Raw genomic sequence first — 19,752 nt, 5'->3', positions numbered from 1 at the left:
CTCAGCCACTGAGTTAAATTGATGTCTTCAGCATTTGCTACATCCTCACCTGGAAAGTTCTGTGTGGATGTGGATATAAAATCATTCCCCTGGCAATTAAATCAGCTGTTTCTACTGTCATCTTGGTAATATGTTGCATTTGCTGCTGCTTTATGTGCTGCAGGAGCTGGAGTGGCTCTTGGAAATAAATCGCCTGACTCACAGGTTGCTGTGCAAGCACATGACTTTGGACAGCTTTGATGCCATGTTCCGGGAGGCCAACCACAACGTCTCCGCACCCTACGGGCGCATCACCCTCCATGTCTTCTGGGAGCTCAACTTTGACTTTCTACCCAACTACTGCTACAATGGATCCACCAACAGGTGAGGAGGAAAAGCAAGGCAGGGGGCACCTGGACACCCTGCTTTTCTTCATAAAATTCACATGCTTTGCAGTGAGATTTTTGTTCCCTGTGGGATGCTTCATTTACAGTTAAAATGAATTTAAAGCCCACCAACTCCCCTTGGCCTTGAAAATGTTAGTAACAAATTCAAGCAACAAAGTTGGACAGTGACTGTCAGCAACTGAGCTCCTTTGGTTTTGAGGGTTGGTTTGCTGAGCAGCAGAGCTGCGGTAGCTGCTCATATATGGGTTTCTTGCCTGCCCCAAATGAGAAGGAACCTCACCTTTGGTAGGCTAAACTGTCATGTTACACCACCAATAGATTGGGGCAGGAGTTTGCATTCCAGTTCATGTAGCTCAGGTGATGAGTTGCTAACTAGCCTGCAGCTGCAGTTCATCCCAGACCGTGCCATATCTGCACTCAACACAGTTAACCGGGTTCTGACCGCCTTCCTCCCCACCTCCCCTGCCCGCCGCAGGTTTGTGAGGACAGCGATCCCATTCACGCAGGAACCCCAGCGGGACAAGCCAGCCAACGTTCAGCCGTATTACCTCTACGGATCCAAGGTCAGTAAATGAGCCACAACAGCCAGAAGGGGTGGGTGTTGGAAGTATTTATTTAAGAGGAAAGAAATGCAGGGACTAGTTCATTAACAGAATGGCAGGTGCAAATGTGCAGGGTCACGTTGCCGTGTGAAACCAAAAAGCCATGCAAGAAGCAGAGTCAGTGTGCTTTTGCTATTGCTTTCCCATATTCTTCTCCATCACATGCCTATGTTCGGGGGTGCTGACACTGCTCTGTGCTTGGTGTTGGCACCGAGACCAAGTCACATCCATCTACATGCGCAGAGAGGCGAGCAAGCTGGAGCTCCTCCCTGAGGAAGGTACCGCTTCAGGAATCCCATTTGTAGTTCAAAATGGGAATTACTAAAATACTTGTGTGAGCAAATACAGACTACTTAATACTGACAAAAAGCTCTTTTGTCAGGCTGCGATGACTGTTTATACAAGCGTTATGAGGGCTCGGGGTGTGATGCTCGTGGAGGATCACTCAAGTGTGAAACTGCTTGAGTGGAGTTTATTTCTTGTGCACGTTGATTGATGACTCTGAAGTGAACCTACAGCACTGATGCAGATTAGCTAATGACACTACAGTCAGATGAGCCTGGCTGTCCCCAGAGAGCTGACTTGGTTTCTTTTTAAGAAAACAAATGAGAATATTTTTGTCACTTGACAAAAATCTTTCTCCCCGTGACCACTGTCCCCACCTCGTGCTCTACCCTGGGACAAGCAGCCCCTGAGGACACACAGCCAGTCCTCTTGGCAGGAGCTGGGAAAGAACAGCACGAACCAAACCTCTAAGCAGGGTTTCCCTTTATTTTACTCTCACTGAAGGCCCTGCTGCGGCAAGATGGCCCTTCTATCGTCGCTGTTTTTATAGGAAAAAAAGCAATGGGGGGAGCTATACGGACTCTCCCTCATGAAACTGGAGCTCCTCATTAGCACAGTGGTCATGGGGACTTCCAGAAGCTCCTCTCTCAGTCCGTCATTCAGTGGCCCCTCTGGTGAGCTGCTCCCTTCTCCCATTTCTTCGGGGCTGGCGTCAGGATGCTTCAGCCTCACAGCCCGGTGGCACCGTGCAGACCAGAACTGCAGGCAGCCGTAAGCCAGGAGAGCAATGAAGCAGAGGAGCAGCAGGCTGCTCACCATCCACATGGAGGTGGTAGGTTCGTGCTTCGAGCCGCCGAAAACCAGGGGGGTTTTGTCTAGGGTGTGGAAGGTGGTGCAGTGGTTGCTGGAGGGGTAAGAGTTCTTGCACGTGATGCAGAGGACATAGATGGTGGATGGGGTGAGTCGGTGGAGGACGAGGGAGCTGAGGGGGTGAGGAACTCGCTCCTCGCGGTGGAAATTTTGGCGTAAATAGCCAGCAAAGACGCTGTTCCAGTTGGGGCGGTACATGACGTGGTAGTAGTTCTCCGGACAGGGGTTGTTCATGGCCCAGGAGACGGTGGCACTAGTATAAGTGATGTTGTGCACTTCGATGTTCATCGTGCCCCTGAAACCAGATGCAGGGAGAGGCTGAGTTTCCCAATTCATGTACCGGCTCAAAGGTCACTGACATCAGTGAAGTCTTTCCACCGGCTTTACTAGCCCTTAATTGGACTCAGGACTATGCCTGGCTAGCTTAGGTTAGATGCTAGGTTTTAGATGGTAAAATTACAAAAGATGAATCCTGCTGGTACCCAGACTACTGTATCACCTTTCTGCATAACTGAAAAGAACCCCAACATGCACACAGGGCATACTTTATGCTGTAGTTAGATTTTTAAAAAATCTCTTCTTTCTTACTACTTGTCTATATTTGAAGCTTTTTAGCTTTTTTGTTTCCCATGGAATAGAAAGGGTACTGCAAGTGTGATTAGCATAAACGGATCATTAAGCTCCATAGCTTCAGCTTGCTTTGCAGAGCTGTCAGTAGATATTTTGATTTTACATCTAAATGCCATTTTAAAAGCTGCATAATGATTAATTCACTGGTTTAACCTGTTGCCGCATTTTCTGTACCTAACTTGTTGCATAATAGAGTATAAACTCTTTCTGTTCCTACAGCATCTCACGCTGTAATATCAGGATCTTAAATGTGAAATCTGAAGGCTGGTGAAATACGAAATCAATGCCTTTGGGGAAGTACAAATATATGAATACTGAGGACAAAGCTCATCCGCAGATAAAAGACATTGACCACTAACAAATTACTGTTCAGCAACAGCCACAAATCACTTCAGTACACCACTCCTTTAGATCCCCAAAGTGCTCTCTGAGCCTCTCCCAACCGGCCGAGCACTCTGAGCAGCAGCTGCATGCGATAGCCCTGGTTTCTTTTTTTCCATCTTTCTTTTTCTTTTAATATAACTAACTTTCCTTTCATTCACTCAAGAAGCAGCTCATCTTAACGACTGTTTTAACCATTCTTACGTGAAGAGCAGAATAGCACACGCGCCCATCGCTGAGCCCTCCCAGAGCCGCAGGTAGCCGCTTACCTCCCCGGCAGGTCCGCGGTGGCCCGTCGGTGCTGGTGAGCAGCGTGGCCACGGGCGGGCAGCGCCTTCCCCTCTTCCCACCGCTCGCCTCCCTCCTGCCTCTGCTAAATCCCTTCCCCGCGCGCTGCCTTGTATTATACCCGTCTGGGGCTCCGTCATCTCTCACCATAGCAACCAATAAGAAAGGATGGGCAGGCATCTTCAAGTGATTTGGGAATGTTATCCCTAAAAGCTTCTGCCTGCAAGAAGTATGTGTCTCTGAGGTGGAAAAAACAAGCCAGGTAGTTTTGTTTGCTGGCTTGTTTGGGTTGGTTGGGGTTTTCTTTTTCTTTCCCTGTCCGCAGTCCCCCAGGAAGACCATCGCTGCCCCCCAGCAGGGTCTGGGGTTAGAGACACGTTGGCACGTGGTGTGAAATCCAGGATCCTGCCCTGGAGTACACATCGATAGCTTAGCGCTCAGGGGCTTCTCTTTAATTCTATGATTTCTTGCACATTTGAACTACTGATTTAAGCCAAAGCCAGCGAGCAGTAGATTTTCATCCCTGATGCTGCAGCAATGTCCATCAGCTTTTTAATATTTTCTAAGCTGTGTGACGGGAGTGAGAGCTGGGTTTTCAAAGACCTCGACCTCCTGCTGAACTCCCGCGGGATTAGGACAGGCTCTTCTTTGAATGCCCCTGCCTTATAGGTAGAGGACTTGGGGGATGACCCCTGTCAGCCTGGTGAGAGGGCAAGAGCGAGAGGCAAAGCCAGTGCCAGTGGTGTGTGGGGGAGCAGCTCGAGTCTGTGGCCAGGAGGGGACAGACGTGGCACTGGGGACAGACGTGGCACTGGGCCTGGTGAGGAGAGGCTCTGAACAAGTGACTCACTGCTCTCTGAAGCCAAAATGTTCCTCTCAAGGAGAGAGGAACTTTCCCAGAAGAAATGTTGGTTCTGGGTCTGGAGTTACTCATTACATGTTGTTCCTGGAAAGGTGCTTGCAATGTTTCAAAGATCTTCTAAATACCAACAGTGATGAGAGGATGCAAACTGCATCAGGAGGGGTTATTACAAGCCTGGGGAGTATGTGTTACCCTTGCTTTTGATTTACTTTTTGCAGTTCTGCATGTTTTGGTTTTGTCTTCCAAGATCTATATTCCCTTCTGTCTCTGTGAGTGAGCTGCAGCTGCCAGCGAGCTGAAAACTGGGAGCAGAGATGAAAATAATTATGGGCAGGGATGGAAATGAAAGTGCTCCCAGGTGGCTTCCTGCCGTTTACATGGCTCGGTCCTGCTTACGAGAGCAGGGGGAGAGAGAGCTCTTAGCTGGTCCCATGCTGTGAGTAAAGTACATCCCTGCCTGCAGGGAGAGAGCTGAGGATACAAATCCGTGCTTCAGAAAGGTGGATTACACAAGGTGGTAACGTTTTTATGAGAGAACTGCTTTCTTACGGCATTTGGGTTGTTGCGCTTATCGGTGTTCACAGTTGCTTCAAAATTAAGTTTCAGTTGTTCGCAAATAAGATGTGTCAGCAGGAAGAAAGGAAGCCAAGGAAAATGGGAATAGCTGGATTAGGCCAGCAAAGGCTCCTGCTGACCATTCTCCATGCAGTGATCAATCCCTCTAGCTCAAAGGAAACCGCAGCAAAGCTTCCAGTGGTGTAGATATTATCTGCTCCCAAAATCAAGCTTGTAGCAGTTTATGTGGTGATGAGCTTGAAATTCTCATTTCCCAGGATGAGAAAAACCATGCCAGTGCCAGGACTGCTCCAGCACTGGTGTTCCCCACATCTGCAGGTGGACCCGGCTGTGGCCCTGCCTGGCACCCCTCGCTCCTCACCACAGGATGCAAACCGCAGGCGCGGTCCAGCGGCCAGCAGAAACGGAGCCATTTTCTGCCATTCAGCCGCTTATAAAATGCAGCGTGTTGCCAAGTCTCATACAAAGAAACTGCAAAATTACCAGCAACCCACTCCTTACTGCTCATTAACCACTTGTTAGCTCTGTAAATGCTTTAGATTGGGCTTCATTTATGTATTTTCATGAATGCTTCTGTTTTTCTTGTCACTGCCAAACCCAGGGTCACACCAGACTCGCTGGAAATCCCTGGTTCCCTCCCCTCGTTGAATTTGCTCCCCCTTTTTTAACAAGCGTGCAGGCAGACGTAACCTGAAGGACAGCGCATGCTGCCGGCGCTTGCAAAAATAGTTACGACGTGTGAATGGGATGGAGCCGCTCTATTTTCTGCTGCCGTGTCTGCAGCAGCAGCACAAAGGCGTTAAGGAGCTGTGGTTGCTGCAGGTGGTGTTGGCAGCGGGGGCTGCTGATCCCCTCCAAGAGACCGCGTGGGCTGTGCTACCTGGCCTGCCATGGCCATCGGCTCGTTGTAAATAATGGCAGTGTATACAGCCACTGAAAATCAGTAGTCGGTATAACAGGGCGTTATGCTGGGACACAGACTATACGCTGACGCAGCCTCTATACACAGAATATACGCAGACACAGTCTCAATACAGTATATAAACATGCCTTCTGCATTGGCCACGTCCAGTCCATCCCAGCTAGGGAATATGTATTTTTGTTTTGCATGAAATGAAAGTCTTAGGAACCACTGATAGAGCTGAATATGGTAAAAGCTTTACAGGGAGAGTGAAGGTTGCTTGTGGCAGGGGAAGGAACCAAACCATATCCAGGCTGTTTAACTTAGAGACCTTCCTCTGACTCTTTGAGAGACCTTTCTCTGGCAATTCTGGTCAGAATTGTTTTTCAATTTCTTAGACACCATCTCAGCTGTCACACTGAAGTTAGGTTGGCTGGGAGCCTGGACCAGGGCTGCGCGCAAGTCCTTTTTTGTCTATAAGATTATTCCTCTCTCATTAGTTCTTTAGTTTTCTGGCACAGACAGTATTATCTATTATCTCTCTCCGATCAGTTGTATCAGATAAAATCCTCCCTGCCCTCCCTCAGGTGAGCTCAGACAGGTCTGGGTGATGGCCAGCAAGAAGCTCAAAGACGTGGAAATGATAACTGGGCTTTGTTTTGCTTGCTTTGTTGCTGAATCTGCTCCAGAGCAGCCCTAGTAACCTCACGAGCTCCCAAAGCAACGGGGGGACCTTCCCCACATGCTCCCAAGTATGGATGGATGGCTGTCCCTGAGACCTGGCCACAGGGTGGGACACCTGGGCTCCCTGGGACACCGGGAACTCTGCCCTGCGCTGCAAATCCCAGCCTGCCTGTGCTCCCAGCCTCCTGGCCCCAAAACCTGCCTATCTGGCCCCAAACCAAAGGTGGGGCAAACCTCCACAGTGTCTTCGGCAGCAGCTGCTGCTCCTGACAACAGCAAAACCTCTTGAGAGGCGGTGAGATCGGGGGCTTTGCTCCGGCTCTCCGAGGGGGTAGAAGCGGCCACCCAGCGCGGGGGAGCGAGCCGTGCTATGCAGCCAGCTTGTACCTTCAGCTGTTTTGTCTTAAAATACCCGCTGGTGTCATTTTTTACATCCCACAGTCTTTACCCCAAGCTGTGTATCTCACCCTTAAATGGAGTTACATTTTTAATTGCTGGCAGAGTATTATTATTAGACGCAAGCCTGCTGCTGATGCGCTGTGTGGCTCTGCAGAGAGCTTGATGAACCTATCTCATCTTGCAGACAAGCGGGGATGAATCATCCCGCTCATCTCCAGCCAATGCACGTCCTAAAATGTGTCTTCTCCCAGTCAGGCTTATTGCTGGGAGTCCCACTTAAGGGAAAAGCCCGCTTGAAAGCTGCTCTCCAGCCCCATTATCCCACTGAGAGGCGAGGGAGCGCTGCGAGGTGGGCGACTGCACGGCAGCACTGGCTGCTCACTGCCCATACAGCGAAATGTCAGCCCCGTTTTGGGGAAAATCTGACCAGTTGCTCCACAACTGGGTACTGGTGGTAGCCCATCTCAGGGGACCATGGCACAAGCACAGACAGAAGACCTGTCTTCTAACCATGGAGTAGCAAAGAGGCTTCCAGAAATGAGTGTGGATTCATGAGCCCACTGAAGTGGGGATATTTATTTTCCCCCCCTTAGTCTGGACGAGCCACCGGTGTGCTAACCGCGGGGAAAAAACAGGGTGAAGGATTCTTCGGGGAGCCACAGAAGGAAGGTGTGAGGAGCTGTCTGGGCGCAGCCTGGGTCACCCCCGCAGCACGGCACTTTCTGGAGGTGCCGGGGCTGGAACGACGCAGTGCAAAAGCCAGAGCAACAAAACGCGGCGAGAGCGTGGCTGGGCTGGGGCGCTGGCACGTCACTGGGTTCCCTCTGGGATGATCGTGTCAGCCATTTGGCAAATGTTCCCAGCTGGGCGCTACCTGGTGTTTAAACAGACACGCTTTTCAAAACATAAACTATTGCTGTTTTTCAGATGTACCAGTGTGCGTATCTAGTGGCTTTGGATCCGTCTCTACCAAATAGATTTGTAAAGACTTGGTTATCTGAGGATGCAGACAGAAGCCTAAGCAGGATGCTCAAACGTCATTCTCTTAACAGGAGTTGGCATCCAAGGAGCTTGGAAAATAGGCTTCTGTCTGCGTAAATAATTTTTAAACTCTCGCCTGTACTTACTCAGGGCCCTTTTGTTTAGTTTTGATGGGAGAGAAAGTTCATGCTCGTTGTGAATGAATGCACTACAGAGCCTCCAAGGTAGCCTTTCTGTACATAGTAGTATTAAAGGGGTTTTTTCACCTACCAGGACCAGGAGGTGAAATTATATTTCACAGAAAATAGGGGATTTTCTAACTGTGTCTTCTTTCTGCAAGCTCTTTCAAAGAGCACCTAGGAATTATAGTAGGCAATAAGCTGCTGGACCGGAGCAGTGGGGCTGTAACAAAATGAGGGACAATCGATTGATTAAAGCAACTGACAAGTCTATGAAAGCGCGATCACATCAGTCCACTGAAATTCCGTATCTGAGAGCAAAAGAAAATACTTTTCCAATTCTTAGGAAATGACTTCACTTAGTAATTCATTAGTAACTCAAATGAAGTGTTAAAGTAAATCTTGAGGAAGTGAGTCAGAATCAGAGGACAACTGAAGCCTTCAGCTGGCTGTACTGCAGTTGCTGGGAGCAGCAGCGTTTTGTCCTGTGGTACTACTTCAGCACACGGTCCCTTCACCCTAAGCTCTCCGATGCACTGGTCCCTCCGCACCCTTGGCTGGCAGGGAAGGGAATCCCTGTCGGGAGGGGTCTGCAGCATCTGCAGGGAGGTCAGCTGAGGATGCAGCGTGCCTCTCGTACGCAGCGGTCACACAAGAAGCAAAATCGGGCTTGCACGGTGCTTTTAGGATACAGTTTTATTTGTTTTCTTATCCTTGTTTAAGAAAGATCTTTCGGTAAGCGTGAGCCGGGGGTTTATCTGTGTTTTGCTGGAAGGGCCACCACATGCCAGAGTCTTTTCAAGAATGTGCTTTTTTGCTGTTTACTGAGGCTGCAGTTATAGATGTCGTGGGGGGAGGCTGCAGCCCTTCTCTGCTGGGCTGAGTCATGATGCCAGCCCTTGAATTGCAGAGCCCAAGCCGAGCATGCGGTGTCTCAGCTAAATCTGATTATGAGTAATTTTTTTTGCAGATCACATAAGTGAATTAATTCCCCCTACTTCTGTTTCCCTCACACCAAATGGATCCTATAAATGTTCCAGAGATAAAACATTGCAGCAACTTCCACATTTTCAAGATTGTGCCCATAGAGTACATTCCTGGAAATGATTTTCTGTTTTCTGCTGCTAAAAATTTTGGGGGTACTCTTCTCCCTAGACCAGGGTTAGATTCTTGCCCTTTTCACAGTCCCATAGGGATGTCTGTTAAGTGCAGAGGATGATGTAGAGCTTTGCAGGATGCAAAAAAGATCTTTTCTATGAATCTTCCAACTGCCCTTAAGCTCAGATGCTGCAGTTTCTACTTTTCTTAATAAGCCTCATTTAAAGCAAGTGCCCATAGGAAAAAAATCTGTCTGGTTACCAGTATATAAAGCTTTTTGGATTAGTAGAGAAGAATTTGGGTTTGAAGAGGCAAAGATCTAGTGAACTGAAATCCTTGATCGGGAATGTATGGGAGAGTAAATTACCTTGGAAATGAAAGTGGTGTTGCTGCATAGCAGGATAATAAACCTTGTGACGTGACAGTGTGTTGAGATTAGAATATTTCTGACTGTGTAGGAAGAAAAGCAATCTCCTCTTTGCCACAAGAAACAGAAGAAATGGGAATTGTCATGGGTATTATTATCTCTCCTTCTTTGTCTTAAAAATTATTTGAAGTGATGGAACATAATATTGCGGTAAGATAATTACTTTCAGGTCCGGTAAATGCTCCTGTCTAACTGTCACTGTGTTTCTAATTTCTCAGCCTCTCAACATTGCCTACAGTCACATATATAGCTCCTACCGCAATTTTGTGGGGCCACCTCACTTCAAGACGATCTGCAGGCTTCTTGGCTATCAAGGGATTGCAGTGGTCATGGAAGAGCTGCTGAAGATCGTCAAGAGCCTGGTAATTCTGAGCCTAACCCTGGCCATGGAGAAACCTCCAATCCTTGAGAGGCGCAGGTTGGACAGTCAGCCTGGGCTTTGGGTTCAGGGTGTTCACATCTGGGCACCTTCATGTCCCTTGATCCACACTGAGACACTCGTATTAATGGTGTGATTTTCACTGTTGCTGAGGAATCCCACTGACTCCCATGGGATGATGGAGTGTTTCCACCATCTTGGAGTGTTAACTGTGATCAGCCACCTACATCTGGGGGTAGTGGAGTTGGTATGCTGCTTTGCTAAAAGCCATCGAGTCTTTATAAGAGAATTCCTGCTATAGGTGAGTCCTTATTCAAGCCACACTGCCCATTTCCATCAGATATTCAGAAGCCAGGCTGCCAATAGCCCCATCTGCTTTCTAGTTCTCTTCTTTTTCAGGAGAGAAATGTGATGTCCACAGGGAAACGATCCCATGTGCTCCCTAAGGTCACTAACAATACTGAGCGTTAAGAAGGGAGGAGGGAGTGTGCAAAATGTATAATTCTTCGGGTCATGCTTTTCTACTAAAACCCTTGCTTTAATGGAAAGAAGATTTTCATTCATTATAAATATTTAAATTCTGTTTTGACTGCAATGACATCATTTTGAACTTGTCTAACAAAGCAATGTAAAACTGAAAATCTCAAGCGTATATCGTTTCCCTACTGTAATACACCACAGTTTATGAAGATGTAATTTGTGTCACTTAGTTGAAAATGCTGTAGCTGGTGTGTGAGATCAGACAACATTCGGCACAAAGATTTTATCTTTTGCTAAATAGAGTTTAGTGCATAATCCCCTATAATGTATCTACAGGATGCAGGTGTATAACTCCAAATGACAGCAAGCGCTTTTAACTAAGAAATGTACTTTGCTCTTGTCCACATTAGTTCAAAAAATCACATCTGCAGAAACTTGTTCTACATGCCTGTAAATTCTTTTTTTAGTGATCATTCCTCAGGTGGAGGGAGCATTTCCTGTGCTGGGGTATGACTCCTTTTGCAGCTCTGGTGAAATGTTCTTTGGGTTAGGAGCACAAGTCCAGCTGGATCTAAGACTGAGCCTTGTTTGGATTTCAGCTGCAAACAATGCAAACACAGCAAGCTGTATTTTGACATTGAAAATCCATGCAGCTGTGATATATTATTCGGGAGGATGCTGCAGAAGCACTCTTAACTCCATGCACTCAGGCTGAATTTTTTATTTGGTTGAAATCCAAATTAAGGAAGTTCTTCTTGGACACCAGCTGAAGTTTCATCCTGTGCTGTCAGATGTGGACCCGTCCACAACCAGCCCTCTTTCAAAACCAACACCAGGAGAAGCCGTCATTCCAGTTTAACCTCCCTTTCTCTCCGACAGCTACAAGGCACCATCCTGCAGTATGTGAAGACTCTGATCGAAGTAATGCCCAAGATATGCCGCTTGCCAAGACATGAATATGGCTCTCCAGGTGGGTGCTACAATAGATGCTTGAGCAAGAGCTCGCCCACGTGTTGGTACACCATTTACTGAGGCACACACTAGTAACTAAACAAGGTTTGGCACCTGACGTGCCAGTGCAACATGCAGCCAGGCTTGCCGAGACACACGTTCAGCTGCTTTGCTATTGATACCGCAACACGTATAGGGAACTTTTCCAGGAAATCTGTTGGAAATTTCCCTTTGCACACACAGATGACTGTTAAGGGAATGTCATCTGGTAGCTTATGTTTTGTTTTCAGGATTTTGTAAGCTTTTGTTATTGTGGGTTCAATGATATTTTTTGAAAGCTTTACTTAGTTGATGCAAAGATTTTTCACAGCATGACTGCAGTCTGCCATTGAGCTGGATGGGGAAACTGGATGGTGTACGTGAGCCAGCACCAGGACATCCATTACAGTCCTGAATCTCTTTTTTCCTCTGATTAGGAAATCCAAGGACTTCATATGAATTACTCCCTTTTTCTCAAGGGTTACTGAAAGCAGGATGAGACACTGCATACTAGTTGTCCCCAGTGACACTCTCTGTCTATCCAATTAGCAGTTACAGCTTGTAATTTGCAATTAAGGAAACACCAAGCTCTGATTGTCTTTTTATCCAAGTCCTCAGAGGGTGACTCTGCTCTCACTTTTCTGACTGTCCTTCTTGTCTTTTAAGGAATCCTGGAGTTTTTCCACCATCAGCTGAAGGACATCATTGAGTACGCAGAGCTGAAGACCGACGTGTTCCAGAGCCTCAGAGAAGTGGGCAATGCCATTCTCTTCTGCCTCCTTATCGAGCAGGCTTTGGTAAGGCAAAACCCCCTGCACCAACAGATTGTACTTGAAATTACCAGCTCAAGAGCATAAGTGGAAGTGGGTTCTCCAGCAGAAGAGTTTGGGAAATGTTACTTTCCAGCTTCTCGTGTGCTCAGGGTCTCTCTGGGGCTGTGTTACTGGGGTCTACAGGCATGTCCATGGGGATGGTGTGCATTGGTGCTTGGTCACTGACATCTGGGATTGCTGAAGGAAAATCTGAATACTGGAAGATCTAGATTTAATTCTTGGACCCAAAGCTACCCCGTATTTGTCCTTCTCAGAAATAAAATCAAGTGAATCTTATTTGTAGATTGTAAGCTCTTTGGGGCAGGGCTCGTTACTTTTTAATATACATATTTGTACAGTGAGAAGTAGATTTGAGCCCCTTTCTCTTTTGGGGTGTCAGTGCAATCAAATATCGGTTCTAATGGTGATAAGGATAAAGCAGTCCAACAGGAAGGAAAAGCTGATCTTATATTTCCTATGATTTACCTTCACCAAAAACTTAGCTGGAGTGACGACTTGGTGTTACCCCCTGCACAAGTGTTTTGCACATACACAAGTCTCAGCCTCTCAGCTCATGTGATGCCCTTTCTGGTGTGAGGCAAAGGCCATGGCCAAGTGCCACACATCTTAGTTTCTAGTCTTTCATATAATAAACTTACTTTATAACAAATTTATCTTGCAGTTTGGCCTAGAGACAACTGAGGAGTGTTCAACAACACAATTTTGCATTAAAAATGCGTATTTCATGTCATAATGGTTTTGGCAGGGTTGTATCAGTTTTTCCAGAAATATTTCAGAAAGACTTCCCTAGTGTAAGATGAGATTTCAAAGCGACGCCAGAAAGTTTTGTTCAGAACAAAACCAGAAGAAAGTTCAAAGATTCCAAGTTTTATCCAACCATAGAGCACAGGGAAAACTGAAAATCTTTGCATATCCTCCAAATGGTTATTTCTGCCCTTACCTTTGCATTTTAACCCCAGATACAGAGACTTTTAGTTCCTGATATGGTGTATCAAACACATTCAGTGAGCAGTAGTTGCATAAGATTAAGAAAACTAGAGAGATGTGTATCACGTAGCAGCTTGGCTTTATGTTATAGAATGACCAGAGTTGCCACCTATGTCTAGCTCAGTGTTGGATTTATGCTGGATGTACTGCGTTTGCCTTTTCCGTCCCATCTTTAAATGGACACTTAAGGGACACATGGTGGTTTCTTTTAGAAATCCTTCATTTCAATGCAAAAAATGTTCCTCCAGTCCCAGGAGCTGTGCATCAGCAGTATAGTGGCATTTTAGAATAGCAGAAAAAAGAAAGAAAAGAAGATGGTGAGAATTTGGGGGTCCCTTTAGGAAGGCTGCCCATCAAAGTCCACGTCTGCCCACTTTCCATGCCAGCCAAAGTCTCGCCCTCTCCGATCACAAATTCTTCCACACGGAAATAGATTCAGAATACAAAGCCATGTTGCACGCAGCAGGCACCGGTTCTTGCTCGCTGGAAGATGTAAGATGCGTAGAGCCATCATGTAACAAGATTTTCCCTCTAATGGAGCTCTTATGCAGCAGAAGCAATTGCTTTTACGGTGCAGTTATCTTCATAGCTGTCAGAATGATCTAAGGCTGCTGGTATTTGCTGACAGAGACTGCTCTAGTGAAGATGTGCAGTCTGCTCCATTCTACCCCCTTTTTGTTTTTTAAATTTGAGGAATGAGGGGGGACTAAATTTCTAAGCAGAATTCTTACTCTCAGGTAATGGGTCTTGGGGAGGAGATCTATTAATAACATGACTAATTTTGGGACAGATAATCAGGTGAATGCAGGCTGCAAATGGTGAAAATACTCTCTTTATCAGAGGGAAACAGCAATGAAAGAACATTCATCTAGGAACGAATAGTATTTTGCAAACAAAATAACCGAGATGATAGGCACACACTGGTAGCATCAGCATCCCTCTACCCATGGAGGGACCCCGGGCTGTTCCTGTCCCTCCAGCGCTGTGTCACAAACTGCACTCCCACAAACTCGCTCTCATCCCAGCATCCATGCTCCAGTACAGCCTCCTGCAGCTCCATGCTACCCTGTCCTCTCCCTCTCGGCTGGAAGGTGGGGTATCCACCCCTGCATCCCAGACAGACCCAGCCAAGTCATTCCATCTGGCCCTGAATATCTTCTGCTGTGCTGTCATGACCTGCTTTCGAGTGTGTCTAAATCTCTACAGTAAGCTCAGAACTGAAAGCATGTCCTAGAACTAGACTTTTGTAGGAGCAAACTAATGCCTTGTTGTGACGCAATGCCTCTGTGTTAAACAGCTTTGGTTTCCTCGCTGCTGTTTCCCATTGCAGACTCGTATACAATGTATTGTCAGCCATCGCTCCTCAGTCTCCACCTGCCTATTTCTAGGTTTCTCCTCCTTGTGCATCTGTGTTTGGGATTATTTTTTCTCAAGTGCATCAGCATGCATTCTCTCAGGTGGCATCTCATGATGTTATTCCTCTCTGGACTTCTGTATTATTCTCCCTGGTGCCTGCGCCACTGGGGTTCTGATCTGATAGCACTGGCTGAGAACACCATATGAACAACCAAATTATTTCAGACCAACATATTACGTATCTATTTGCAATAGAGCCACGCATCAGTATATTTTATGTGTACACGTCCTAACATAACTAAGCCAAAGGGTAATTTCCACCTGGGCACTCTGTAAAAATAAACAGCAGGAAGTCATCAGGGTAAGATGAAACTGAAACCTTCGAGTTCTATATCTCTTCTTACCTGCAGTGTTAGTAAGAGGGACAGAAAAGAAATATAAAGCTCTGGCCTTGTACAGGCAGGAAGTAACTTGAGTTATGGAAACTTCCTGGCTTAAGTTGAGAGGTACTTCTTCCAGTTTTAGTTCATTTAGGTTCAAACCGTTAGAGTTACTACTGAGTTGGGTTGGATTTGAATAGGTGCTGTAGACATGAATTGTTGTAGTGTTGCCCAGGTCCCTGAGCCGTACACTCAACCCCTGTAGGTATTTTTTTAACTTACTTTATCTTTCTTTCTTCCTGCCTCAGTCCCAGGAAGAAGTTTGTGATTTGCTGCATGCTGCTCCCTTCCAAAATATTTTGCCCAGGGTCTACATCAAAGGTAAGAAGCTGAGAGGGAAGCAGTGGACAGACTCAGAGGTCTCTGCCCAGAAGCTGTTTCTCTCCCATTTCTGCTGGGGATTAGTTCTGGCCCTGCTTCCCCCTCGAAATAGATAAGTGGATACAGCCAAAAGTCAGGTGGAAACAAATGCCAAGGGTGCATTTTCGTAGCCTAGTTACAGACTGAAACCTTAGTCAGTTTGGGGGTTCCCTTAAGGTTTTAAAGCCATTTTGCAGCCTCTTTGAAGAATGACAGCATGAAATGTCCATCTCAAGAGGAGTGATCAGTAACAGGGACATGCTTTTGGACATGTGTGATTAAGCTGCTGCTGAGACTGCAATCGCACATCCCTCCCTTCTCTGCATCACTGGTTCCCTCATTTGCTGTCGGTTTGGCTCACTGATCCAAAGTCTCGTTGGATGGTTGCTGGGGGGCAGCTCTGAGCAAACTCGGCGGAAATTGCGGGTCTCCACTTCCTCCTCTCATTTCACTGTTTGCTGCTCGCTTGACAGAAGGAGAACGCTTGGAGGTGCGCATGAAGCGTCTCGAAGCCAAGTATGCCCCACTTCACCTGGTTCCCTTAATAGAGAGGCTGGGCACTCCGCAGGTAAGGATTTCATTGAAAGGGATGGCTGTTGAAAATTCATAGCAGTTCCCAGATGGCCTGTTTGGCCATGGGAAAGGGATTTTTTTTTAATTTATTTTTATTTTTTCAAAAAAACCCATCAATCAGACAAGAAAATCAGCATCCTTGCCCTAGCAGACACTTTGAAGGGAAATTTGTGAGCGGGTCCAGAGATGATGTGTTGGTGCCTCCAGTCTGGAGAGCTGGCGGGGAGCTGTAAGGCAAGCATGCTAGAAGCCAGGTCAATATGAACAGCTTTGAAAAACTCTTTCCTCTTCATTTTAAAAAGATGGAAAATTGCTGGGGTGGTTCAAGGGGAAACTTTGCAGGGCTGTCCCTGACTCAACCAATTGCCATCGCTTTTGGGGTCCCATTTTAGGGCTGCAGCGTGGTATATTTTTAAGCTCATCCCTGTCAAGGAATACATCTGAGAATGGTTTCCCTCCTAGCACATGCTTAGAGCTTCAGCACATGCTTAAAATTACAGCTCCATTTAAGTGTCTTCTTGAGGTGGGGCTCAGCTTGGAAAAGATCTTTCTTGTGCAGAAATTGAGTACCGTTAAAAGTATCTCCGTAGAATGATCAATGTGATGGGCAAAATTTGAGCTCCATTGATATCAATAGCCAAACTTCCACTGCCTGCTTAGTGGGGTTGATGGGATAAAAATAATTCAAAGTATTAATGAATCAACACCCTTTTTCTATAACCTACTGCCAAGGGAATGGAACACACACGCAGTTATATGAGGTGACAGATCTATGGCAGGCAGAGAGTTGTTAATTTTTTTTCTTGTTTTTCTGATGGATCAAGGACATTTTGAACTTTGCTTCATTGGAAACCATACGAAATAAAGAAATCTGGCCATATAACTGAGGGCTTTGTCTTACTTCGTAGACACTTTTCTCACTTCCCATTGGCTTCCTTTCAAAGGACACACTCGAGAAAAAGAATTCACCTCTGTGTTTTTGTGTCTTTGTGTTGGTCTTTCTATCTCTCCTTCTTTCCATGCAAAATCATCATTGAAATCTGCTATTAGAGTCCACTCGTTGCTTATCCCTGCGATAGGTATGATGATGATGAAAACAAAAGGTATTTTATGTCCTGCTAAAAGTTAATTTTTCTGTAAACTGTTCCCACATTCATCACACAGGTACAGTTGAGTACCAGATGTTTTTTGAGCTCAGGTGTAAATGAACCAAGAGTCCCTTTCTATAGGTGCCTCCATAGCTTCTAAGCTTGCTCCTTATGCAGTTTTGGACACACATTTTGGAAATGCAGTTTTGGACACAGGCCATACGGGATTTTTTTCCTGCAGAACTCATAAGTGCCTTTTAGCAATTGTCCAGAATCTGAGCAGAAGTTGCCTGCTTGATGCCTCTCCCAAGAGGTGGCCCTATACATTTCACATCATTACGTGCTGTGAAGGGGCTGAGCCAGAGGCTGCTGTAGTTAGTGGGGATGTGTCAGGTTTTGCAGGCTTTGGGTATGGTTCTTGCAAGCTTGCCAGCTAGCAAGCTGTAAAAGAGGTATGGCAAAACTGAATTTGTGCGACGACAGGAAAACTCTCAGTGATTGTTGTAAATAATAGTTTTGCATTGGGAAACCAGAAGCAGCTGTTTGGGAGGTGATTCATAAAGAACCAGAGGGGTCAAAGTGGTTCATTAAAGGAATCCTCTCCCTTTTAATGCTGATCATAGGGTATGTAGTAAGGGATTTCCAAAAGTCCTTGGTCAATCGGATTTTTTCACTGGAAGTAATGGGAGCCTTTCCTTTTGAAGACAGAGGGAATAGTTGAGCCAGCACAGTGGCAGCCTTTGATAATTTATCTTGAGAGCACCCTTCCTCTCCTGATCTTAGAAATCAGTTGGGACCCCAGACTGTGAGGCAGATTTGGCCACAAGACTAATAGCTCTCCAACTGCCTTCACCATGTTACATATCTGCCCAACGGTAGTAGTCCTATATCAAAGACTGGTCTTATGGTGATGAATTTTAGAACCAAATTCTGTCTGTGAAAAGCCAGATACATCCCTTTCTAGATGAAGATTTCTTCTGAAACAGTATACAAAGGTCATTGGACTAGTTTGTTCTCAAAAATACCTGTTCTATCAGTATATCTTAGCAGATAGTAATGTTAACACCGAAGTTATGTTTGAAATGGCTTTACTTCTACTGTGTCCCTGTTTTGCCATCATAGAGCAGCGTGTGCAGATGCTAATCTGGACCCATAAGAGCTTGGAGCAGGTGAGGAGAGAGAAAGTGTACAGCCTTTAGCTATAAAATCAAGCTGGGTGAAATAAATCTTTACTTGCTAAGCAAACATATGCAAGTGCGTGCCATGAAACTAGTGATATCATTCCTGCATTTAACAGATTTAGGGGTCCCAGACCCAATCTGGCTTCTGCACAGCAGTACAGCTTTCCCTTGATATTTGCTATTAGTTGAACATTAATTGACCTGAGGTTCCCAGAATGTCCTTGAAATTGTGGCACAAGCAGGAATTGTAACGCTTCCAATTTCAATAGCCACCAAACTAAAAATGCTTTAGGTTACTGCCAGCATAAACTAATAGTCAGGAAAGGGGATATGCAGGCACATTGATGTTTTTTTACAGTGGAATGAGGACAACCCAAGTAAATCGAGCATAATTCATGTTAATGTCTGGCCAGGACACATGCCTGCCTGGCATACCAGATGCTCTGAGCACCCATCATGATCCTGATCAGAATGATGTTTTTATATGCATTACAGGGACAGCTGGAAATGGAGCAAATGCTTATAAACTACTTAGAGCTCCAAGAAGCCCTCTGGGATAGGCAGGGGGTCAGTAAATGTCACGCTTGCTCTGCATGCCTCTGCCAAAGTGGTGAGAGGGGTAAAAGGCTCTGGCTATGGGGCCAGGGCACCGTGGCAGCCGCTCGGCTACAAGGGTGAGCACAGCAGAGATGGAGCCTCCCACCTCCACGGCTCTAACAGCACTCAGCTCCCATTTCCCCTGTTATTTTTGGCAGCGCTGCAAAAAGAAGTCAGTAACGCCGCTGGAAACGGGAAGCAATGGGGCAGCTAAGAGGGCATCAGGGCAGCGAGCAAACTCCGTGCTTGCAGCCCAGCCCTGCTCAGTGGGGTCAGTGCTCCCATGCCAGGGGGAGGTCCCACTTGCTTATTTAAAATACCCTTTTCTTTTCCTCTGGTGGAGCTATGGGGCTGAAATGAAGTCAGTTCTCTTTTAATTTTCCTCTAGTGTAAAAGCCAAATGAATTCTATCCAATGGAGCCATTCCAGATTTGTACGTGTAAATCTGAGTGGAGATGTCACAGAAATTCTCCACACATGCAAAGCTTCCGCATCTGGAAAAAAACTATTATTTGTTTGTCTTATAAACCACAGGTTTTCCAGTATTAAGGTTCCGGTGGCTTCTCATCTTCCTCAGAGCTTTTTAACCCTAACTACAAAAGAAATCAAGAAAGCCATAGGCCATCTACATTTTAAAGAGATGATAGCAATGTCCTGGGAAGCAAAATGTCCCTGTTCTCTCCTGTTTTATTTTCATAATCTGCAGAAATCATGACATTAAACCCAGCAACGCTGAGTAGTACTAATAGAACAGCATGCTGGCAGAATTAAGGATCAGCATTTCTGATCACAGCTTTGCCTTCAACTTTTGTTTTCTGACGTATGTAGTTATTTCAAAAGATACTTAGGTTAGTGAAATAGAATTGAGCACAATATTAAGTCTTCTTCCATTTGAGGGATGAGTATTCTCTGGTGGGGAGTGCCATGGGAGCAGCCATC

The 19,752-nt window shown here is 46.1% G+C and overlaps 2 protein-coding genes across 8 annotated transcripts in view; one reads left to right on the top strand and one right to left on the bottom strand.

Annotated features, from left to right (window-relative positions):
* Positions 1-19,752, top strand: part of CYFIP2 (cytoplasmic FMR1 interacting protein 2) — a 55,258-nt gene that overhangs the window by 29,744 nt on the left and 5,762 nt on the right. For 5 of the 7 annotated variants that reach the window (XM_075766185.1, XM_075766189.1, XM_075766186.1 and 2 more), the window contains exons 22-28: positions 164-363; positions 862-949; positions 9,768-9,911; positions 11,288-11,378; positions 12,065-12,195; positions 15,263-15,335; positions 15,848-15,942. In XM_075766185.1, the coding sequence (XP_075622300.1) occupies positions 164-363; positions 862-949; positions 9,768-9,911; positions 11,288-11,378; positions 12,065-12,195; positions 15,263-15,335; positions 15,848-15,942 (822 nt within the window). The remainder of the gene's footprint in view (positions 1-163; positions 364-861; positions 950-9,767; positions 9,912-11,287; positions 11,379-12,064; positions 12,196-15,262; positions 15,336-15,847; positions 15,943-19,752) is intronic. The other 2 variants (XM_075766192.1, XM_075766191.1) reach the window with 1 other exon arrangement.
* On the bottom strand, positions 982-3,527 carry FNDC9 (fibronectin type III domain containing 9). Its single transcript, XM_010307522.2, has 2 exons — positions 3,424-3,527; positions 982-2,438 (listed from the first exon to the last, which is right to left on the bottom strand). The coding sequence occupies exon 2, from the start codon at positions 2,429-2,431 to the stop codon at positions 1,769-1,771; it is 663 nt and encodes a 220-aa protein (XP_010305824.2). The 5' UTR covers positions 2,432-2,438; positions 3,424-3,527; the 3' UTR covers positions 982-1,768.

The sequence above is a fragment of the Balearica regulorum genome, chromosome 14, assembly GCF_011004875.1.
Source record: "Balearica regulorum gibbericeps isolate bBalReg1 chromosome 14, bBalReg1.pri, whole genome shotgun sequence".
NCBI classification, from domain to species: domain Eukaryota; kingdom Metazoa; phylum Chordata; class Aves; order Gruiformes; family Gruidae; genus Balearica; species Balearica regulorum.
The sequence above is the reverse complement of the archived record's forward strand: the minus strand, read 5'-3'. Positions and strand labels throughout refer to the sequence as shown.